Source organism: Rutidosis leptorrhynchoides, chromosome 1, assembly GCF_046630445.1.
Source record: "Rutidosis leptorrhynchoides isolate AG116_Rl617_1_P2 chromosome 1, CSIRO_AGI_Rlap_v1, whole genome shotgun sequence".
In the NCBI taxonomy this organism is placed as follows: Eukaryota; Viridiplantae; Streptophyta; class Magnoliopsida; order Asterales; family Asteraceae; genus Rutidosis; species Rutidosis leptorrhynchoides.
Window position 1 is genome coordinate 245507922 of NC_092333.1, and position 26158 is coordinate 245534079.

A 26158-nucleotide genomic window follows, 5' to 3' on the forward strand; every position below is an offset into this window, starting at 1 on the left:
TTGTTACGGGTACGTTTCTTATTGACAATAAATCTGCTTACGTTTTATTTGATTCGGGTGCGGATAGAAGCTATATGAGTAGAGATTTTTGTGCTAAATTAAGTTGTCCATTGACGCCTTTGGATAGTAAATTTTTACTCGAATTAGCAAATGGTAAATTAATTTCAGCAGATAATATATGTCGGAATCGAGAAATTAAACTGGTTAGCGAAACATTTAAGATTGATTTGATACCAGTAGAGTTAGGGAGTTTTGATGTGATAATCGGTATGGACTGGTTGAAAGAAGTGAAAGCAGAGATCGTTTGTTACAAAAATGCAATTCGCATTATACGAGAAAAAGGAAAACCCTTAATGGTGTACGGAGAAAAGGGCAACACGAAGCTACATCTTATTAGTAATTTGAAGGCACAAAAACTAATAAGAAAAGGTTGCTATGCTGTTCTAGCACACGTCGAGAAAGTACAAACTGAAGAAAAGAGCATCAATGATGTTCCCATTGCAAAAGAATTTTCCGATGTATTTCCGAAAGAATTACCGGGATTACCCCCACATCGATCCGTTGAATTTCAAATAGATCTTGTACCAGGAGCTGCACCAATAGCTCGTGCTCCTTACAGACTCGCACCCAGCGAGATGAAAGAACTACAAAGTCAATTACAAGAACTTTTAGAGCGTGGTTTCATTCGACCAAGCACATCACCGTGGGGAGCTCCTGTTTTGTTTGTCAAGAAGAAAGATGGTACATTCAGGTTGTGTATCGACTACCGAGAGTTGAACAAACTTACCATCAAGAACCGCTACCCACTACCGAGAATCGATGACTTATTTGATCAACTACAAGGCTCGTCTGTTTATTCAAAGATTGACTTACGTTCCGGGTATCATCAAATGCGGGTGAAAGAAGATGATATTCCAAAGACTGCTTTCAGAACACGTTACGGTCATTACGAGTTTATGGTCATGCCGTTTGGTTTAACTAATGCACCAGCTGTGTTCATGGACCTTATGAACCGAGTGTGTGGACCATACCTTGACAAGTTTGTCATTGTTTTCATTGATGACATACTTATTTACTCAAAGAATGACCAAGAACACGGTGAACATTTGAGAAAGGTGTTAGAAGTATTGAGGAAGGAAGAATTGTACGCTAAGTTTTCAAAGTGTGCATTTTGGTTGGAAGAAGTTCAATTCCTCGGTCACATAGTGAACAAAGAAGGTATTAAGGTGGATCCGGCAAAGATAGAAACTGTTGAAAAGTGGGAAACCCCAAAAACTCCGAAACACATACGCCAATTTTTAGGACTAGCTGGTTACTACAGAAGGTTCATCCAAGACTTTTCCAGAATAGCAAAACCCTTGACTGCATTAACGCATAAAGGGAAGAAATTTGAATGGAATGATGAACAAGAGAAAGCGTTTCAGTTATTGAAGAAAAAGCTAACTACGGCACCTATATTGTCATTGCCTGAAGGGAATGATGATTTTGTGATTTATTGTGATGCATCAAAGCAAGGTCTCGGTTGTGTATTAATGCAACGAACGAAGGTGATTGCTTATGCGTGACAATTGAAGATTCACGAACAAAATTATACGACGCATGATTTGGAATTAGGCGCGGTTGTTTTTGCATTAAAGACTTGGAGGCACTACTTATATGGGGTCAAAAGTATTATATATACCGACCACAAAAGTCTTCAACACATATTTAATCAGAAACAACTGAATATGAGGCAGTGTAGGTGGATTGAATTATTGAATGATTACGACTTTGAGATTCGTTACCACCCGGGGAAGGAAAATGTGGTAGCCGATGCCTTGAGTAGGAAGGACAGAGAACCCATTCGAGTAAAATCTATGAATATAATGATTCATAATAACCTTACTACTCAAATAAAAGAGGCGCAACAAGGAGTTTTAAAAGAGGGAAATTTAAAGGATGAAATACCCAAGGGATCGGAGAAGCATCTTAATATTCGGGAAGACGGAACCCGGTATAGGGCTGAAAGGATTTGGGTACCAAAATTTGGAGATATGAGAGAAATGGTACTTAGAGAAGCTCATAAAACCAGATACTCAATACATCCTGGAACGGGGAAGATGTACAAGGATCTCAAGAAACATTTTTGGTGGCCGGGTATGAAAGCCGATGTTGCTAAATACGTAGGAGAATGTTTGACGTGTTCTAAGGTCAAAGCTGAGCATCAGAAACCATCAGGTCTACTTCAACAACCCGAAATCCCAGAATGGAAATGGGAAAACATTACCATGGATTTCATCACTAAATTGCCAAGGACTGCAAGTGGTTTTGATACTATTTGGGTAATAGTTGATCGTCTCACCAAATCAGCACACTTCCTGCCAATAAGAGAAGATGACAAGATGGAGAAGTTAGCACGACTGTATTTGAAGGAAGTCGTCTCCAGACATGGAATACCAATCTCTATTATCTCTGATAGGGATGGCAGATTTATTTCAAGATTCTGGCAGACATTACAGCAAGCATTAGGAACTCGTCTAGACATGAGTACTGCCTATCATCCACAAACTGATGGGCAGAGCGAAAGGATGATACAAACGCTTGAATACATGCTACGAGCATGTGTTATTGATTTCGGAAATAGTTGGGTTCGACATCTACCGTTAGCAGAATTTTCCTACAACAACAGCTACCATTCAAGCATTGAGATGGCGCCGTTTGAAGCACTTTATGGTAGAAAGTGCAGGTCTCTAATTTGTTGGAGTGAAGTGGGGGATAGACAGATTACGGGTCCGGAGATTATACAAGAAACTACCGAGAAGATCATCCAAATTCAACAACGGTTGAAAACCGCACAAAGTCGACAAAAGAGCTACGCTGACATTAAAAGAAAAGATATAGAATTTGAAATTGGAGAGATGGTCATGCTTAAAGTTGCACCTTGGAAAGGCGTTGTTCGATTTGGTAAACGAGGGAAATTAAATCCAAGGTATATTGGACCATTCAAGATTATTGATCGTGTCGGACCAGTAGCTTACCGACTTGAGTTACCTCAACAACTCGCGGCTGTACATAATACTTTCCACGTCTCGAATTTGAAGAAATGTTTTGCTAAAGAAGATCTCACTATTCCGTTAGATGAAATCCAAATCAACGAAAAACTTCAATTCATCGAAGAACCCGTCGAAATAATGGATCGTGAGGTTAAAAGACTTAAGCAAAACAAGATACCAATTGTTAAGGTTCGATGGAATGCTCGTAGAGGACCCGAGTTCACCTGGGAGCATGAAGATCAGATGAAGAAGAAATACCCGCATCTATTTCCAGAAGATTCGTCAACACCTTCAACAGCTTAAAATTTCGGGACGAAATTTATTTAACGGGTAGGTACTGTAGTGACCCGAACTTTTCCATGTTTATATATATTAATTGAGATTGATATTTACATGATTAAATGTTTCCAACATCTTAAGCAATCAAACTTGTTAAGACTTGATTAATTGAAATAGGTTTCATATAGACAATTGACCACCCAAGTTGACCGGTGATTCACGAACGTTAAAACTTGTAAAAACTATATGATGACATATATATGGATATATATATAGTTAACATGATACTATGATAAGTAAATATATCATTAAGTATATTAACAATGACCTACATATGTAAAAACAAGACTACTAACTTAATGATTTTTAAACGAGACATATATGTAACGATTATCGTTGTAAAGACATTTAATGTATATATATCATATTAAGAGATATTCATACATGATAATATCATGATAATATAATAATTTAAAATCTCTTTGATATTATAAATGTAACACCCTAGGCAAATCCCACATCGCCCACGAACATGAGTGATCATGGGATTATAAGGTAATACTCACGCTTAAATGACACAACGCGTTTTGGGATCACAGGCAGAGCAGATGTGCGAGTACGTTGCAGTTAAGCGTGCTCGGGCGAGAGCACTACCGGGATGGGTGACCTCCTGGGAAAGTGCTTCTCGTGTGTGGTCACCAAGAAAAAGCCGTGCGCCTGCGGGCAAAGCGGACAATATTGTGGTCATGTTAAGCTGGGGTGTTACAGAATGGTATCAGAGCCACTCATGTGCCGTTGGGGGTGGTGGGGCAAACCTCATCGAGGACGATGAGTCCCTAAGGGGGGGTGAATGTAACACCCTAGGCAAATCCCACATCGCCCACGAACATGAGTGATCATGGGATTATAAGGTAATACTCACGCTTAAATGACACAACGCGTTTTGGGATCACAGGCAGAGCAGATGTGCGAGTACGTTGCAGTTAAGCGTGCTCGGGCGAGAGCACTACCGGGATGGGTGACCTCCTGGGAAAGTGCTTCTCGTGTGTGGTCACCAAGAAAAAGCCGTGCGCCTGCGGGCAAAGCGGACAATATTGTGGTCATGTTAAGCTGGGGTGTTACAATAAACATTGGGTTAACAACATTTAACAAGATCGTTAACCTAAAGGTTTCAAAACAACACTTACATGTAACGACTAACGATGACTTAACGACTCAGTTAAAATGTATATACATGTAGTGTTTTAATATGTATTTATACACTTTTGAAAGACTTCAATACACTTATCAAAATACTTCTACTTAACAAAAATGCATACAATTACATCCTCGTTCAGTTTCATCAACAATTCTACTCGTATGCACCCGTATTCGTACTCGTACAATACACAACTTTTAGATGTATGTACTATTGGTATATACACTCCAATGATCAGCTCTTAGCAGCCCATTTGAGTCACCTAACACATGTGGGAACCATCATTTGGCAACTAGCATGAAATATCTCATAAAATTACAAAAATATGAGTAATCATTCATGACTTATTTACATGAAAACAAAATTACATATCCTTTATATCTAATCCATACACCAACGACCAAAAACACCTACAAACACTTTCATTCTTCAATTTTCTTCATCTAATTGATCTCTCTCAAGTTCTATCTTCAAGTTCTAAGTGTTCTTCATAAATTCCAAAAGTTCTAGTTTCATAAAATCAAGAATACTTTCAAGTTTGCTAGCTCACTTCCAATCTTGTAAGGTGATCATCCAACCTCAAGAAATCTTTGTTTCTTACAGTAGGTTATCATTCTAATACAAGGTAATAATCATATTCAAACTTTGGTTCAATTTCTATAACTATAACAATCTTATTTCAAGTGATGATCTTACTTGAACTTGTTTTCGTGTCATGATTCTGCTTCAAGAACTTCGAGCCATCCAAGGATCCATTGAAGCTAGATCCATTTTTCTCTTTTCCAGTAGGTTTATCCAAGGAACTTAAGGTAGTAATGATGTTCATAACATCATTCGATTCATACATATAAAACTATCTTATTCGAAGGTTTAAACTTGTAATCACTAGAACATAGTTTAGTTAATTCTAAACTTGTTCGCAAACAAAAGTTAATCCCTCTAACTTGACTTTTAAAATCAACTAAACACATGTTCTATATCTATATGATATGCTAACTCAATGATTTAAAACCTGGTAACACGAAAAACACCGTAAAACCGGATTTACGCCGTCGTAGTAACACCGCGGGCTGTTTTGGGTTAGTTAATTAAAAACTATGATAAACTTTGATTTAAAAGTTGTTATTCTGAGAAAATGATTTTTATTATGAACATGAAACTATATCCAAAAATTATGGTTAAACTCAAAGTGGAAGTATGTTTTCTAAAATGGTCATCTAGACGTCGTTCTTTCGACTGAAATCACTACCTTTACAAAAACGACTTGTAACTTATTTTTCCGACTATAAACCTATACTTTTTCTGTTTAGATTCATAAAATAGAGTTCAATATGAAACCATAGCAATTTGATTCACTCAAAACGGATTTAAAATGAAGAAGTTATGGGTAAAACAAGATTGGATAATTTTTCTCATTTTAGCTACGTGAAAATTGGTAACAAATCTATTCCAACCATAACTTGATCAACTTGTATTGTATATTATGTAATCTTGAGATACCATAGACACGTATACAATGTTTCGACCTATCATGTCGACACATCTATATATATTTCGGAACAACCATAGACACTCTATATGTGAATGTTGGAGTTAGCTATACAGGGTTGAGGTTGATTCCAAAATATATATAGTTTGAGTTGTGATCAATACTGAGATACGTATACACTGGGTCGTGGATTGATTCAAGATAATATTTATCGATTTATTTCTGTACATCTAACTGTGGACAACTAGTTGTAGGTTACTAACGAGGACAGCTGACTTAATAAACTTAAAACATCAAAATATATTAAAAGTGTTGTAAATATATTTTGAACATACTTTGATATATATGTATATATTGTTATAGGTTCGTGAATCAACCAGTGGCCAAGTCTTACTTCCCGACGAAGTAAAAAATATGTGAAAGTGAGTTATAGTCCCACTTTTAAAATCTAATATTTTTGGGATGAGAATACATGCAGGTTTTATAAATGATTTACAAAATAGACACAAGTACGTGAAACCACATTCTATGGTTGAATTATCGAAATCGAATATGCCCCTTTTTATTTAGTCTGGTAATCTAAGAATTAGGGAACAGACACCCTAATTGACGCGAATCCTAAAGATAGATCTATTGGGCCTAACAAACCCCATCCAAAGTACCGGATGCTTTAGTACTTCGAAATTTATATCATATCCGAAGGGTGTCCCGGAATGATGGGGATATTCTTATATATGCATCTTGTTAATGTCGGTTACCAGGTGTTCACCATATGAATGACTTTTATCTCTATGTATGGGATGTGTATTGAAATATGAAATCTTGTGGTCTATTATTATGATTTGATATATATAGGTTAAACCTATAACTCACCAACATTTTTGTTGACGTTTTAAGCATGTTTATTCTCAGGTGATTATTAAGAACTTCCGCTGTCGCATACTTAAATAAGGACGAGATTTGGAGTCCATGCTTGTATGATATTGTGTAAAAACTGCATTCAAGAAACTTATTATGTTGTAACATATTTGTATTGTAAACCATTATGTAATGGTCGTGTGTAAACAGGATATTTTAGATTATCATTATTTGATAATCTACGTAAAGCTTTTTAAACCTTTATTGATGAAATAAAGGTTATGGTTTGTTTTAAAATGAATGCAGTCTTTGAAAAACGTCTCATATAGAGGTCAAAACCTCGCAACGAAATCAATTAATATGGAACGTTTTTAATCAATAAGAACGGGACATTTCAGTGGTGGCGGTGGAGCTTGGAGATTTCTTTCTGCTAGGGCTGCAGCGACCCGTTCACTGATCATGTCCTCAATCTGGGCGGCGGTAGGTGTGGTTCTTCCATTAGCCATGGTATTCTAAACAAAAATTTTGACCCAAGTCAAAATCCAGCATGCAAGTAGTAGTAATACAGTATATAGTGACCAACATGGAATCAAAACATCACATGTTATTAAATAATGCATCTAGGTACAAATACCACAGAATCATCGTACAGCAATGTAAATAGAATATCGTGCAAGAATTAAATAATGCAAAGTTCCATTCATTAATAATAATAAGTTTCATACATCTGAATAAGTTCGTACAATACATATGAAATACATGAAACTATGTCTAGATTACATCACGAAATCTAAATACAAGGTCCTACGGTGAAGGCGGGTGAACTGCTCCTCGAGCTCAGTGACTCGAGCTCGGAGAGTCTCAGTCTCCCTCATCAGTTCCTCGTTAGAGGGAGCTGGTGGGGCAGGCGGTGCAGTGGGGCGGGTGGTGCGGGTGGTGCTGATGTAGATGGTCCGGCTCCGGATGTAGACGGTACGTCCCTAGATGTAAGTGGTCCGTATCTAAATCTAGGTGGTACGGTTCCAGGAATAGTCAATATGTAACGGGGAACCTTACGTATCTGTGGGTCGGCAGGGTATGGCACAACTCGTTTACGAGCAGTAACCCTACGACGATGGCCAAAAGCATCAGTAAAAGCACGACCTCCATTCACCCCTGGAATGATGGTGCCGTCGGAACGGTACCGCTTCTTCGGCGGGGTGGAGGGTGCCTGAATAGGTCTATCAGCAGGATCCTCATCATCGCTGGAGTCGTCTGATGATGAAGAATCGGCGGATGATGAGTCATCCGAATCGTGTGGTGGTGACACTGGTGGCTGAGCTGGTAATCCGAAGCGTCCGAAGGCGGCCAACATCTGTCGGTGTCTGCCTGGCAGAATCACGACCAAACGTCCGTCGGGAGTGCGTCGGCAAGGCGTGCGCATGTGGTTACGAAACGGCCCTTCCCCAAACTCCGCGGGGATCTCAATACCACCAATGCGGGGCTGTGACCTCGAGGGTCCGGGAGCAGACACTGGGGCAGGTGCACTAGTACCAGCTCCGGAAGTAGAAGCGCCGGGATCACTAGTGGGTGTCGGGGCCGGTGTATCGGCAGTAGCAGCAGCAGGTGTAGCAGTAGGTAGGGCGACGGGGTCTGAGTCTGTACTGCCCGAAATGCCAGCAGGTGGACCATCCGACATCTGAACAAGGAAAAATAAATTTTCCATGTCAGTATGTCATAAAGCAAGCAAATAATAGGCTAACAGTTTAAATCATGTATAACAGTAACTAGCATGGCAATAACAGTAATTCGTATGAAAGTAGCATGCAATCGAAAGCAAGTAGCATCATGCAGTAGTGAAATCATGTAATAGCATATGGCATATGGCAGTAACAGTAAGCAGCAGCATGCAGCAAGTTCAGCAGAAACATGTAAACTAGCAAGTTGTAGATTAGTCCTATTAGTGAATCCTACTCGGGTCGGTCTTAGACTCACTAATGCAACCTAATTCCCTACAACCAATGCTCTGATACCAAATGTGATGCCCCGTACAAAACCATCGTGTACGAATCATCAACAACAGGATCATTGCAAGGTTAAGTACTATATGCTGTAATTAAAGAAATTGCATTCGCGATAAAAAGGTGATGTCATAACCGACATCAAATGTTTTACATTTCAAAAGCATGCTTCACTAAGTAGAAGCAAATAATAAGTGTACGTGACCCCAAAGGTCGTTACATAACATAGTTTCAAAAGTAAATAAGTTTGAATGCAAGATAAGTAGTCATGCGATAACAACTCTAAGCAGCGGGTTCTACAGCACGACAAGTAAGACAGCGGAAGCAACCTCAAGCACCTGAGAAATACATGCTTAAAAACGTCAACACAATGGTTGGTGAGCTATAGTTTAAGTATAACAGTATGTAAGGTAGGCCACGAGATTTCAGTGCTACAAAGAGCGTTTCAAATCAGTATGATAAAGTATATGTTTAACCGTGGGCACTTGGTAACTAACTTAACGTTTATAATACCCCCTGAAAGTACACTTGGCGAGTGCGTATGTTTACGAAGTATTAAACACTCGTTGACTGCTAGCGCGACTAGCCCGAGTGGGGATGTCAAACCCTATGGATCCATATCTAAGATTCGCGTTCACCGGTTCATAAACCAATGATTAAACGTTACCGAGCTAAAGGGAATGTTTATGCCGTTGTATAACCCACACATATATAAGTTTAAGTACTCGTGCCCAGTATGTAAAACATAAAATCCGCATGTATTCTCAGTTCCCAAAATAAGTTAAAGTAAAAAAGGGAATGCTATAACTCACAATGATATGTAGCGGTAAAGTAGTAGTCGGGAAAGGTGTGCAAGTAAATGGTCCGAAGTCCTCAACCTAAGTCAAATAGTACTAAGTCAGTAAATCGTCTTAATAGGTTTAAAAGTATGTAATTAAGGTCTTAAGGGTCATCATCATTCATCATCAAACAAAAGGCGTAAAGTAAGTTTCTTTTATGAAAGCAGTTTTCAACAAAGTCTGACTTCAGTCAGTCATCACGGCCTCTACCCTTACTGAATTAAGGTGAGACCAGTGGCCATGGCTCCGTCTATGAGTCCCTTAAGTGTGGTAAAATTTACAGAAGCAAACTCGTCTTGGTTTGACCGTGGCGACGGTCTAAGTGCGAGTAGGTCAAAAATTTCTGCACAACGTTAAAGGACATAGCGACAATCGGAGGGCCATAAATCCTAAACCGTAACTTGGATTAAGATGAGTCCTATATGAAAAGTTATCTACTCGAAAAGTTCTATCCAAAAATCAAGGTTAGAACAGCCCAGGTCTACTGGTATGTTCCAGAATCATCAGGTCAGTAGGTTTTGGACAGAACAGTGAGTTTAAAAGGGTTCCGGTGGTCTTGTGCTTGATGTTCATCATGGTTCTCATCCTTGATGCATATAGCTTCAAGTGTACAACTCATTGATGTATCTACATCATCTTAACCAAGTCTTGACCATCATAACCCTAGTGCAAGTCTAAGACATGAAGCACAACTCACTTAAGAGTTGTATGAAGTTTGATGAACCAAAGTTACATCAAAGTCTTAGATCTAACACATACATGAACTATAAACTTGAAAGTTAACTAACTAATCAAGATCATAAGTAGTAGAACATAGTTCTTAGTTTGATCTTGAAGATCCAAGACTCAAAAGTCTAGATCCAAAGTTATATTTAAAGAAAACTTGTTTGTGTGTTCTTGAACTTCCAAGGTTAACTTAATTTATTCAAGAGATATGAGATCAAGACTAACTTGTAGTACTTGACCATATAAACTAACTACATGAAATTAAAGTGCATAAATTGAAGAAGTAAACTTAGATAAACAAGAAAAGGTTCATGGTTGTTCATACTTTAAAGATTCAAATCAAAGTTTGATCTTTAGAAAGTAAACTTTAAAGTTTACTTCATGAGCTTCAAGTATGGGTTTATCAACACATGAACATAAAGCTTTTAAAAAAAATAACAAATGTAGAACATAACTTGAAAGTAAATGTTCTTGTTGTTCTTGCTTTAACAAGATAAAATGAAGAATCAAACTAACAAGTTTGATTCTTGAAAGCTAGTAAGTAAGTAACAACAACAAAGTAAGCAAACTACAAGTAACAAAAGATGAATCAAACAAAGAATGATGATGATTACACATGTATGAATTCGGTTTTAAGAAGAAAAGAAGAAGAGAAAAAGTCTTCAAGATTACTTACAAGAACTAGAGAAAAGAGAGAAAAGAGAGGAAAAAGAGTTGCAAGTATGTGTGTGTTTGAATGGGAGGGAATACAAGTGAAGTAGTATTGCATAAAATGAAACAAAAAGGCACTCCCAAGGCCTCAAGATTTCGGCCAGCTGCAGCTCACAAAGGGGTGAGGGTTTTGTTTGGTGGTCTCTAGCATGTAAAGCTTCAAAAGTTGGATAAAATGGGTGTTTGCATGGGAATGAACAAGTAACTTGATTCTTTACTAAGTTAACTAACTAGTTACATGTTAAATGGTGCTTACAAGTTGCAAGAGTGGGCTAAATGGTCCATTACAAAATGTAGGGTGGGCTTGGAAGTCCAATAACATGAGTCCATTACACTAACAAAGCCCAAGTTCAAATAAACCACAAGTTAAACCAATTAAAGCCCAAGTAACTAACTAATAGCCATAGTTAATCAAAATGATTAATAAAACTTAATCATGAATGTAAATAATATCTAGAAATATTATTCGTGAAGTTTCGGGTGTCACAAAGTTGTTTCGGGCACTTAAAAGTCAAGTTCGGGCAATCATGGCAACATGTAAATGTAATAACGTACATTCATTTAAACACGCGTATTAATAATAGTAATTATTAATAAATAAATGTTGGAAATTCCAGGGTCGTTACAATTTGACTCGGGAGCTACTTTTCACATGACCCCTAAAAGAGAATGGTTCAAACAATATGAACGTATCTCAGGAGGATCTATATACAGTTGCAATGATCATGAACTAAAGATTATTGGAATTGGAGATATCATTCTGAAGATGCACGATGGTACAGTTCGTACTATTCAAGGTGTACGACACGTGGAGGGTTTAAAAAAGAACTTATTGTCTTTAGGACAATTAGATGATCTTGGTTGTAAGATGGTGATACATGAGAAGATCATGATAATCAAGAAAGGCGCGGTTGTACTTACGAAAGGAGAAAAGGTGGGTGCTAATTTATACATTTTGAAAGGCGAGACGGTACAAGAATTGGAAGCATCTGTTGCTTCGAATAGTTCAAGTGATAAAGTTGCTATGACATGGCATCAAAAGCTTGGACACATGTATGAGCAAGGTATGAAGATTCTTGTTGAAAGAAATCTTATTCCTGGTCTTACAAAGGTATCGCTACCTTTCTATGAGCATTGTGTAATCAGCAAGCAGCATCGCCTGAAGTTTAACACATCAAATTCTAGAAGTAAATTGATTCTAGAATTGGTTCACTCTGATGTGTGGCAAGCACCAGTTCAATCCCTAGGAGGAGCAAAGTATTTTGTATCATTTATTGATGATTATACTAGGAGATGTTGGGTGTACCCAATCAAGAGAAAGGCGGATGTGTTTGAAGTTTTCAAAGTTTACAAAGCGCGGGTTGAACTTGAATCTGGTAAAAAGATCAAGTGTTTAAGGACGAATAATGGAGGAGAATACACTGGTGATGAATTTGATAAGTTCTGCAAACAAGAAGGTATGAAAAGGCAGTTCACGACGGCATACACTCCTCAACAAAACGAGTGGCGGAGCGGATGAATAGAACTTTGTTAGATAGAACAAGGGCGATGTTGGCAACTGCAAGCTTGGGAAAATCATTCTGGGCAGAAGCAGTAAGTACTGCCTGTTACGTGATAAATCGGTCACCATCAACTGCAATTGAGTTGAAATCGCCGATGGAGATGTGGACTGGAAAACTAGTTGATTATTCTGACCTTCATGTATTTGGAAGTCCTGTGTACGCAATGTACAATTCTCAAGAAACGACAAAGTTGGATCCAAAGTCCAGAAAGTGTTTGTTCATGGGGTATGCTGATGGAGTTAAGGGGTATCGCTTGTGGGACCCCACTGTCCACAAAGTAGTCATCAGCAGAGATGTTGTCTTTACAGAAGACAAAGATCTTGAAGATGTTAGCACTTCAAAAGAAACTATACCGATACAGGTGGGTAACGAATTTCATAAAGATTCTTCTGAAGCAGTACCAGAGCATGATGAAAATCAAGTAGTCATTGATGAAGCTCCAGCGACTCGTATTTCTAATCGGGAAAGGAAACGTCCAGGGTGGCACTCAGATTACATTATGGAAAGTAATGTTGCATATTGTCTTCTAACAGAGGAAGGAGAGCCAACAACTCTTCGCGAGGCACTAAATCATTCAGATGCATCTCAGTGGATGACAGCTATGCAGGAAGAAATTGAAGCTCTTCATAAAAATAAAACATGGGAACTTGTGCCATTGCCGAAAGGTAGAAAACCTATTGGAAATAAATGGGTGTATAAGATCAAGCGAAATGGTGATGATCAAGTAGAGCGGTATCGTGCAAGACTGGTGGTTAAAGGATATGCTCAGAAAGAAGGTACGGACTTTAATGAAATATTTTCTCATGTGGTTCGACTTACAACAATTCGAGTAGTTCTAGCGATGTGTGCTACATTTGATTTGCATCTAGAGCAGCTATATGTGAAAACTGCATTTCTTCATGGAAATCTTGAAGAAGAAATTTATATGCTTCAACCAGAAGGTTTTGAACTACAAGGAAAAAAGAACTTGGTTTGCAGGTTAAAGAAATCTCTGTATGGTCTTAAACAGGAGCCGAGATGTTGGTACAAGAGATTTGATTTTTTCATAATGAGCCTTGAATATAATAGACTTTATGCAGACCCTTGTGCATATTTCAAGAGGTTTGGGGACAATGATTTTGTCATTTTGCTGTTATATGTAGACGACATGTTGGTTGCAGGCCCCAATAAAGATCGTATTAATAAGCTGAAGGCTCAATTGGCTAGGGAGTTTGAAATGAAAGACTTGGGCGTCGCAAACAAGATTCTATGGATGCAAATTCACCGAGACAGAGATAATAGGAAGATTTGGCTTTCTCAAAAGAATTATTTGAAGAAAGTCTTGCAGCGCTTCAGTATGCAAGATAGTAAGCCAATCTCAACCCCACTTCCTACTAATCTCAAGTTATCCTCCGTTATGTGTCCTAGCAGTGAATACGAGAGGAAGGAGATGTCTCGCGTACCGTATGCATCAGCAGTGGGAAGTTTAATGTTCGCAATGATATGTACAAGACCAGACATTGCACATGCAGTGGGAGTAGTTAGTCGGTACATGGCGAATCCTGGTAAAGAGCATTGGAATGCGGTAAAGAGGATCCTTAAATACATCAAGGGAACCTTAGATGTTGCATTATGTTATGGGGAACCGAAATTTATTGTCAAAAGGTATGTTGATTCAGATTATGCAGGTGATATCGATAAAAGTAAATCTACCACTGCATATGTTTTCACACTTTGTGGTGGAATAGTAAGCTGGGCTTCAAAACTGCAGTCAGTTGTGGCGACGTCAACAACAGAGGCAGAATATGTAGCAGCTACTCAAGCTACTAAAGAGGCAGTATGGTTGAAAATGTTGTTGGAGGAACTCGGGCACAAACAAAAGAATATCACTCTATTTTGTGACAACCAGAGTGCCTTGCATCTTGCAAGGAATCCAGCATTTCATTCAAAGACAAAGCATATACGAGTTCAGTATCACTTCGTTCGTGAGAAAGTGGAAGAAGGAACCGTAGATATGCAGAAAATTCATACTGACGACAATGTAGCTGATTTTGTAACAAAGTCAATCAACCGTGACAAGTTTATTTGGTGCCGTTCCTCATGCGGCCTAGCGGAGACGTAAGTAACATAATTGGCAAAGAAAGATTATCGTGTGAAGATTGATTGGGCTTCAATCGAATCTTCAAGTGGGAGATTGTTGAAATGGAAAAGTAAATGGTTGGTGGATGGTAGTTGCCTACCATGGAAGACTTTCTTATTTTCATACTTCACCAACCACATTTGTAGTACTATAAATATGGCAGCACTCATGCATATTTACTCGTACCATATTCTTTCTTTCTTCCTTGTATTCTAATAGATTAAATAGAGAGTTTGTGACTAATCTCCTAATTACAAGAGATATAAAGATTAATGTTTATCCTTGTAATTAGAGAGAAGTGTAATTCCTATTATTCTTATTAGTGAAGCGTTTCTTTCCTTGCCCGTGGTTTTTACCCTATTGGGGTTTTCCACGTTAAATCTCGGTGTCTCTTTATTGTCGCTATTTCAATTATTACTAGCGGTTTGCTATAATTCGGTGTCGCTTTTCTCAACAATGTTTGCGTCAGTTAACAAATCGGGCAGTCATCAAGCAAAAATGAAGGGTTATGTTATGGCACCTTTAGCCCTTTAGGCATTGTTATGACTTCTTTGTTAACTGCAAAAATTTCTCTGTTGTACCTTCCAGTAATAAAAAAGTTTTACATTATTTTTCGTTAATTGAGCAATGTTTAAGCTAAAGTTTGGCATCAAGGTGAATGTTATTTGAATGTGGGTCCAGAAGGAGTCTGGTGATGACAAAGATAAGTTGATCATGAACTCATTCTTATATATGAGTAGGTTTGTTTACCTCATCTATTGGTTATCTCGTAAATAATAGTTATGTCGGCTCATATTCAACTTATTTGAACATTAAGCTATAAATAAATATCTATTATGTAATTATGTCAGCTGTTATTAAATGATGACAACATTTTGGATAAAATGTTCAATTACTACCTGTTGTAAAAAATCAGTACATTTACATTTACATTTACATGTATATTCAATTCAATTATTATGCTTACTACTATACAACTAACGACTAATCAACTAGTAGTGTCTTATATTATTTTCCACAACACAACAGTAGTGAAAGTTATGCCCTGACATTCGAATATATATACATATATATTTTCAAAATCTTGTTTCAAAACTAAACTGTAATATCTTCAAACAAGTTGAGAAATCATCAGGTTTATATATGTTTCTGTTAATATGTTAAATCTGTCGTATAGTGATGTTTTAGAATGTTTACATTTGTATTAGTTAGTTAATTAAGTTATTCATCAATCAAATTATTATGGTTCAACATGTAAATCGTGTGCTCTTAATGCAGTCAGTCCATATACACTTCTTATAGCATTAGGAAAAGCTAAAACTATTGGGAAAAAATGACAATTCCAAATGGGTCGCTTATTTTAGTTGATACTTTTGTAGCAGTACTTATTTCCATGTCATCTATTGTCGGAACCGATACAAGTACGAAATATATACTGGTCACTTTTTTTTATATGATAAAAAAAAGAGAGCATGCGGCTTATATATATTTTTAATTGTATGTATTCTTTGATTTTTAAGGTAGCATGAATACATAGAAGATTTTTCTGATGCAGATCCCGGCAACCAAACCTTATTAGTTTCAACATGATTCTTGTATACGTTGTCAACGGAGGTGAAATATTTCGAGACAATTGTAAGCACTAAACAACATATGTAATATCTTTGTGTTAACTAATAAAGATTTACATGAGCAATACATGCTAATTTTTGTTTGTTGAATCTTCTTCATAAGTATCAAAAAAATCATGACCTGAATGGGAAGGTATAAAGGTGTTGGAGCAGTTATTTGATCCATTTTGTTAGCATTAGTTGTCTATGTTGCTCCTGAGATTCTGAATAACAACAGACGGTATGATGGCAACATACTAGATACATGGTCATGTGGGGTCGTCTTTATTATATGTTAATATATCCAGACGGGTTAATGTATCTTTCGAGAAATTACATCATCAGGGAAATCTTTTCAAATTTGAGAACATTTACTCCAACATGTTAGAGTTCCGTTTAACTAATTGGCGACTCTTTATCCTTTTTTTTTCTTTTTTTTTTAAGTTATTAGAACTTTTAGCATGCAGTACAAAGTTTTCTAATGATTTATAATTTGATCTTGTGTAATGTCTAACAACAAGAAGGGTGCTTTGGAATGTTGGATACTATGGAGCTCCATCCAAACAATTGTTAAGCTTACTTTAGTTCTTCAGATGGATTCTCATCATCATGGGTGTGGGCAGGCAGGACGTGACACCATTCAGCAGCAAGAAGACATGGACACTATTCAAAAATCGAAAACAAAATGGGTGTTGGAAGGAGATGACAACACCAAATTCTATCACGGGCTGTTAAAACAAAAAAGAATCAACCACCAGGTCAAGGGCATTCTCAAGGATGGTGTCTGGATCACAACACCCTCTCTTGTCAAAGCTGAATTTTTCGAAGCCTTCAAAGCCAAATTCGACCAATCTGACTGCGATCAGGTTATGCTTCACATTACACCTATGTCCATGTTAGATGACACTGACCGACTTGCTTTGGAGCATGTTACTACAAATTACGAAATGAAAAAAAGGGCTGTGTGGGAATGTGGCAGCAAGCAATAAATCCCCTGGTCCCGACGGAATCTCTTTTCTTTTTCTTAAAAAATTACTGGAACACAATAGATTGTAACTTTAGCAGCACAATCACATCTATTTTTGATTCCGGTGGTTTTCCAAAAGATATGAAACTCACTTTGATCCCTAAAACCAAAAACCCGTTATATGTTAAAAGACTTCCGCCCGATCTCTTTGATAGGTGTCATTTATAAAACTGTTGCGAAAATCTTAGCTAACAGGTTATATCCGGGGTTATCGATAAAATTATCAATCGGGCCCAAACGGCTTTCATTCATGGTCGTCAAATGCTTATATAATGAGGTTATATCATGGTCCAAAAAACAGAATAGGAAGCTTTTATTGTTTAAAGTTGAACTTCGATTACGCATTCGATTCTGTCAAAATGGTCTTTCCTAGACCACATGACGATTGTTCTTGGATTTAGTCGTAAATGGAGACAATGGATCCATATGTGTTTATCCTCGGCCCGTTCTTCGGTTTTGGTAAATGGAAGCCCGACTCCGGAGTTTCAAATTAAAGGAGGTTTGAGACAGGGCTATCCCTTAAGCCCGTTTCTATTTATAATACTCATGGAAGGACTAAACATCCTTCTCCATGATTCAATCAGTGAAGGCAGAATTCAAGGGTTCAGAATCGGATCTTCTGCTACTATTTTATCTCACCTTCTTTTTTTTTTTTTTTTTTTTTTTTTTTTTTGCAGATGATGTTGTAATTTTATCAGACTAGAGCCACCGCCACCGAGAGATGTCCAATATTGTTGATATATATTACAGCAATTTTACCAGCTAGCTATCTGGGCTCAATATAAACATATCAAAATCCAATTTATACGGATTTGGAGTGCCTTCAGACGAGGCCGAGCACATGTCTACTTTAACAGGTTGCGCAACTGCTGCTTCTCCTTTCAAATATCTTGGCCTTCCAGTCGGATTCAATATGAACAAATTAGCTAGCTGGCAGCCTAGTGCGGATCGATTTAAAAAGAAAATATCCTCGTGGAAAACTAATCTTCTTTCTATAGGAGGGAGGCTTACCCTTTTGAAATCGGTTCTTACCCTTTTAATCTACTTTTTGGTTGAATGTCGGTCATGTAACCACCACTTGTGGTTAATGTATTTAAAACAAAGTCTTGTAACCAGTAGTTCTTATGGTTTAAAGAGATATTAAGGCATTGTCTTGTAATCGCTTCGAATAATGATGCATGATCTTTATGTGTGTTTAATTGGCCTATTAATTATCATAAAGCCTTCCATATTTTGGGGTGCCCATATAGAAGAGAAACAATTCATGAGAAAACTATAACGAAAAACACATGCTACTCTCTAGGGAAAGGGTTCTTGCTTTGTGGCCAAACAAGAAAATAACCTATATCGTATCACAAAATTATCTTCATGTAACCCCGACAATTAGGGTTGAATAATTACATGAAAAGCGCAAAGAAAACAATTAAATGTGACAGATTACACGAGACAATTAGGGTCGAATAATGAAATGGACTGCCATATATATAAAAGTGCTAATGTAAACCAATATACAATTCTATATCCATAATCCTATATTCAGAGTATGCATGAAAAGCGCAAAGAAAACAATTTAGTATCATCATGTAAAGAATTTAGCCCCTCAAAAATCAATCTAATCCCTTTACAGATTTTCTAGCTCTGCTACTATTCATTCACATTTATCCTCTTCTTCATGTGTCGTATCTCGATCATGAACTGTGACATGCCGGATTTCTAGCTGCTGGGAATTCGGGTCTGCATTTGAGTTAGGTGAACCCGAACACACGGGTGAACCTGAACACACAGGTAAACCTGCAGCTACATTTCCCATATCCTTAGTTTTATGTAGAAGAAAAGTTCCACACAAAATTGTCACAAAACCACATATTTCAGTTGCAATTTGGGGTGCACTCTGAGTATTCCAGTCCTGTGAATTGCAGATTCACAACTGTTAATGTTTTAACCACACTTTTTGTTTGACACGCATAATATTACGAGTATTGAAAATAATATGTGGGACAATATGTGTCCAGGTCAACCCAAAAGTGTACACAAGCATTGCCCATTTTGACACCTCTAATTGATGCAAACAGACAGTAGTAACTCACCTTAAACATGATGACGCTAGCCAGGATGGTAAGGCTTGTAAACATGACATAGTATACTGGAGAAACCACGTTAATATTGAAGGTGTCTAGTGCCTGCAAATACGTATTCCAAATTAATCACCATCAAAACCTAAAGATAGTAACGTTATTATTAAAGCAGCTGATTCATAACTTTCAACCAGGGTATGCACTCGCATAATATGCTAAATTCAAAGTGTGTAATAGAATAACACTTTCTCATTTATCAACTTTTTATAGTACAACAAGGGTCCAGTGTCTGAACATGTATCGGACTTTACCTAAAATACTATTGTATGTAGTTAACTATTGAAATGCATATTGTATGTATCAGATTACTTTATACATCACATGACCAGTCCTTTTATTGATGTCGCTGTCATATAAGTTGCAATGTCATGCACCACATCATTAAAACCATGGTTGCAAACGGCCGTTGGCGGCCAATGCGGTGGTTTTGTCACCAGTCTGTCCGGTTTCAAAGACAAACTTTTAATAAGTCGGCCAACATTCAAAAGTCGGGAAAAGTCAAGTCGAATATGGTCAACGTCAGTCAAAAGTCGTGTTTCTATCTGGCCTTGTTCAAGTGTAAACAAAATTCCAAGCCCATATAGAAATTAGTTGGGAAGAACACCGACGCGACTTACATAGTGTCCCTAAAATTAAATTTAAAAAAAAACACTATAATTATAGAAAACAGTATATAAAACCTATATATTATTTTAAACTAACACCACCTCATCTTATTTATATATCATTTATTTATGAGTATTTTTATGTTTAAAATATTTAAATTTGAAAGTCAACGTTGGTCAACTTTCACCTCGATCCCGTCTCGACTCAGTCAACCTTTCAAAATCTTACCAACTCGTCAACGTCTCGCATCTTTTTCAACCTTGATTAAAACTGGTGACTTTACAAGTCATAAGACATCAGATATATACACTAGCACTAAATGAGAATTCGACACATACAATAGAAACTATTTAAGTTGGATAAATACCATACGGTTGTATTTAAGTAAAGTTTGATACATTTTCAGGCGGTTAAAAGTAAAAACCAACAAAAAAACGAATATCTGCGTATGCACATGTATAACAGAGTCGTGTCCAGTGTACCTTGTTCAAATAGTTGAGTTGCATAACACAGAAAACAACAAGCAGCAGGGTGAAAAACCACGTCTGGAAATAAATGAACTGATTACTTCCGGAAAACGACAGCTTAATAGCGATTCCGACCGCTTTCACGCACATAACCTATGGATACATACGGTTATATTAATTAATAGTCAAACGGTGCACTTTAGGTATTTATGAAAGAAAAAGAAAATATGAACAGAAGACGAACCGTCAATGATCCCATAAAAGAGCAGATACCGATATAGACGATTAGATGAGTATTCCCATAAAGAGGCACGTAACGATAAATAAGTACACCAACAATAATCAATACAGTGCATGCATACACCATAAAGCCTGATCACAGTTAACACCATAAAAGTCTCAATTTTTATGTAAGTAGAGATATTTAAAGTTTAGTCAAACAAATTCATAAATCATATGACTTTCAAGTTTCAACCAACTTCTCCAAATAATGTGTGTGTGTACACATATGTGTATATGTATATAAATACATATACACTTCTTGCCTATTTGTAATAATGTGTTTCTTAGATATGATCATGAACAATATATAATTACAATAATAATTTGTATCAAATTAATAGGAATAAATTACTCTAAAGCCCATTTGACCTGTCAAAAGTTAAACATTACCCAAATTGACATGTTCACAAGTGACACCTAGTGAACCAAGTTGGTGGTGGTGGAGTGGACAAGGGCCTACCCTTCTAAGGAGGGAATCATAGGTTCAAGTCCATGCAAGCTATTAAACCCCCTCTTGGCCACAGAGGTTCACCCGCGATGACTCTGGGCTGCCCGCAAAGCGGGTAGTCGCCCTGGGATATAGTCGACTCGCATAGCGTGGAGGAAACCCAGGTAAATCAAAAAAAAAAAAAAAAAAAAGTGACACCTAGTGTTTATAAGTTTATGAGAACCCGTGTTTGTTAGTTTACACATATGCTTCAAGCACAAATGGTCAGAGAAATTAGACAAACCTGCTTCAGTTGCAAAGTGCCATACTTGTGTGACCGAACTAATTGGAGTCTCATGTGGAGCGTGCAACACTATCGCGGTCGAACCCACAAGGCAGAGGACACACCCGACTGCACCAAAAATATGCATCCTTTCATCTAAAAGATAATGGGCTAACACTGCACTGCACAAGTTATATAAAACACACATATAAATTACCCCTTACAATTTTACGTCTTTTCAAAAGTTCTTTAATGATACCCTCACATCAAGATTGTAACCATCATTTCATTTACAGGGAAGTATCGGATAAAAAGACAATATGTAGAAAAAGTGTGTGAATGATTCTCAAGGTTGCTATATTCGCTACTTGGGGGGAGTACTCGGTCGGGACTTTAGAGGGAGTAATCGGACTGGACTTTCTATACATACAAATAAATATATTCAAAATTATATTTATTTTATATGTATATACAAGAAATACATAAACATGAACGTTAACATATTTGTCTAGAAACATAGATATAATCTTCATTTGTTCAAAAACTCTAGAATTCTAATTTAAATTCATATTAAAATGTTGACCAATATTAACTCGACTGATTTTGACTTGATAAATCCAATTTTGACCCATTGACCGCCGTTGACCAACTAATTACTCGGATTTTAAAAAATCTGCTCGGCCGGTTCCGAAAAAGGAGTACTCGAGGAGTTTTACAACACTGATGATTCTGGTGCTAACACATGTCCTGAAGCACACAAAAAATATACTTTAAAAAAAAAAGATGCATTTCAATAATGGCGCATTAGGACAGGTTTTAGCACCAATATCATGCACACACTTTTCTCTATACGAGCGATTGTCTCCTAAACCACACAGTTCCATTTATTAGTATAAGTTTATATGATATCGATAACAAATTAGAAATTTTGCACATAACCTTCTCATGAATTACCTGACTATTATACTTAGAGCTCCCAAGGGGGTAACAAGAATGGCAGGGGCAAATGCATACGCTGCAAAATTCGCTATCTCGCCAAGTATCACTACAAATTCATAGTCACAAGATTTTAATAGAATCATCATTTAGATATTAAAAAATGCATGGATGGTAGAGGTAGAAATATGGTAATGGAAAATATGGGTGCGAGTCTAACACCACATATTCGGCACACGAAGAAATGGGTCAGATTGAAATGTGCGGACCGAAAACACTCTTGTCCAAATTTGCTTTAAAAAATAAATTATACTAGTACTACGTAATATACATAATACACTGTGTCACCACATGTGATTACAGGACTTATATCGTTTACATAATAGCATACTTCATGGAATATAAATAAAAATAGTTATCAGGTTGTATGCATTAGAAAATCACTTGGGAGCAACTTTGGACATGTTTGACTAATCTCATTTCAAGCCAACTTATATAATTTTAAAACCTTTGACCCATTAAAAAAAATGAATAAAAACCTGCAGGCTGAGTCGAGACATTCATACGCGAGCAGGTCGAATTGACCACCTCTATATGATGGTATGAAGTCGATATATCAGTTTCATTCGACTTCAAAAGAGCCATATATTATTGAATATTTTAATTTTAATGTAAGTACAAAGAAAAATTAAATAACCAAATATGAATTATGCAATTTGAACTTACTGCTCACCATCCCAGCCCACCACATAGGTTGCTTTAAGTATGAGTGACCTCCAGAACCTGCAAACAAAAAAAAGTCACCTCTGGAATAAGTTTTTTATACAGCTGACTTTTTTATACAATATTTTTACCCTAAAATTTAATTTATTTCATGTATGTATGCCAGCACATGGGTTTACATTGGATTCTAATATCTCTAAACGTGTGTATTAGTTTATTAAAATCAACCCAAATCCTCGTATTGAGCTACAGTTTTCGATCAACAATTATTCATGATCAAGAAAAAGCAACGATATCACCAATAAATACACCTATACATATATACACATACACATACACACACATTACACTTTGTAATAATGTTAAATTAATAAATAAAAGATCAACCTGCTCTAGTTCCTGAAACACCTGCCCTCATGAGACCTTTTTTCTTAATTATGAAGCTAGCACCAATAAATATACTTGACGACACAGCAAGAACAAGTCCGTGAACATTATCGGCTGATACTTGACCCATTTAGCAAATAAAAAAACCCGAACACAATTCGGGAATCACTCTATTGGTAATGTGCTCAAGAATAAAATAAAATATAAATTAAATCGGAGTAAAAACAAACCAAACAACCAATTTCAGTTCCGAAAGAGACAGTGATTACTTCAATGATTCTGCCCTAAATTCTAAACAATACTAAAAAAAACACCCACGAATTAAAAATAACCCTCTTCATTCAACAACCAAACTAAAACTAATACTCTAAAATTATAAAAGTCTTTACCTTTTGACAAAAAATGGTAACGATTTTATTTTTAGAAATTGTTTTTAATACCATGTGAAAAATGATTCACCACTAATTTTAAAAAGAGGGTTTTGAAAAAGTTTAAAACTTTATTCAACTTTATAACCAATAATGGAAAAATATCAAAGAAAAAAACAAGATGGTGTAATGTATAGATATATTTTGGTATATTTATATGTTTGTGAATATCTCGGCAATTGATAAGCAAAAAAAAAAAAGTGAGGGGGTAACAGAGGAGAGGAGAGGGAGGCAAGTTTTATGTTCTGTTATGTGATGTGATACGAAATTGAAATTATGAATAAATAAATAAATTCGCACCACAACTTATGTTACCAAGCATCCCGAGTTACTTGAAATTCCGTTTTTACCCTTTTCATTACATTACAGAATATATAATAGGAGTAATCAACATATTTTATTTAAGAAATATCTTAACGACAATACGTCTTTGACACACTTAAAAGTATTATACGTGTAATTGACCGTAAACCAATGATGGAAGTTTTACACGAAATGGAGGGTTGTGGCCTCAGTGAAAATTAAATATATCCCGTTGAGTCGCAAGTGTTTGTACATTTGAACAAATCAAATCGAAGTCTTTATAAATGATATACAATCGAAACACTTGCAGTGTCACTGAATATGTAATGTCAAATATTATTAATCTCCTGGACATAATAAAAATATGAATAAAGTTTAAACTAAATAAGTATTAAAAGTTTATGAAATTAACCTGATTACGTATAAGTAGAAACTATGGTTCTATTGTGCTACTTTCCCCTTCGGGCCTTCACGCGTCTAGAGGGAAAAGTGGTGTTTGGGCTAACATTTTACGTGTAGACAAAGATATTGAAAAAACAGGGCTGATCTTCTTTAATTCGTTTAGAAAGCAAATCGACAGTGGAGGCGAAACTAGTTTTTGGGACGAAGCATGGCTTTGCGACGCACCTTTGAAGACAAAATTTGGAAGATTATATCACTTAGAAGCTGATAAAAACGCGAAGGTAATTGACAGAATTCACTGATTTATTCGGGCGAGATCAGGATGAAATGGACAATCTGCAGCAGCTTCTGAATTCGTACAGGAAACATGACTTGGATCGTGATTCTTGGTATGGACGCTAGGGACGAACGAGATTTTCACTACAAAAAAATTAACAAGGTTAATTGATGATCTTATTCTTCGTGACAACAATTTTCGGGACGAAACTTTAAGAAACAACTTTGTCCCCTTAAAGGTGGAATTATTTATATGGAGGGTTCTAAAAAAAACGGATTCCAGTTCGTACCGAACTAGACAAAAGAGGTATTGATCTTGATTCTGTTAGATACGCTTTATGTGATGATGATATTGAAACAATTGAGCATTCTTTGATTTTTTGTCGACACTCGTTGGAAATTTGGGAGAAAATATATAGATGGTGGAAACTTGGACCGGTCCTCAATCTTAGTATTAATGAGGCCTTTCGTGGAAAATGTAATAGCTCCTTCTCTCCGCTAGGATCTACAATTTGGCAAGCCGTGGAATGGACGTGTGCATACTTTCTTTGGAGGAATCACAATCAAAAAGTCTTCACAAAAGACATGTTGGAATGGACCTACGGCTCTAATGGAGATACAACTTAAATCGTTTGATTGGATTTTAAAAATCGAATGGTTAGATTGGCTACAAAATCATGTCGTGTACTGTGTAAATTGGGACCTTGTTTCTTGTTGCATTCTCTGCAACTTCGCGTGTGACGATCGCTCCAAATTCATATGGACGAACACGTCATTCATTGATTTCATTGCGAGGTATTTGACCTCTATATGATACGTTTTGTAAACATTGCATTCTTTTGAAAAGGCACACCATAAATGAATATTTAAATCAAAGGTTTTCGACATCTGATGATTTCTACATATAGACAATCATCGTATATAATAGTTTACAATAGTACTTCCGTTGACAATGCAGTCAAAATAAGGTACATGATGATGAATTGGTGAATGCAACGTTTTCTTGAAAAATATGCCATATAAGACTCCATGCACATAGCTTGTCTATCATAT

The 26158-nt window shown here is 36.7% G+C and overlaps 1 protein-coding gene across 1 annotated transcript; it reads right to left on the minus strand.

Annotated features, from left to right (window-relative positions):
* Positions 1-18911: 18911 nt before the first annotated feature.
* On the minus strand, positions 18912-24025 carry LOC139868883 (probable magnesium transporter NIPA1). Its single transcript, XM_071857224.1, has 8 exons — positions 23697-24025; positions 23313-23369; positions 22605-22695; positions 21672-21832; positions 20903-21030; positions 20674-20811; positions 19538-19630; positions 18912-19356 (listed from the first exon to the last, which is right to left on the minus strand). Exons 1-8 carry the CDS (start codon positions 23824-23826, stop codon positions 19099-19101), a joined length of 1056 nt encoding a protein of 351 aa, XP_071713325.1. The 5' UTR covers positions 23827-24025; the 3' UTR covers positions 18912-19098.
* Positions 24026-26158: the final 2133 nt, after the last annotated feature.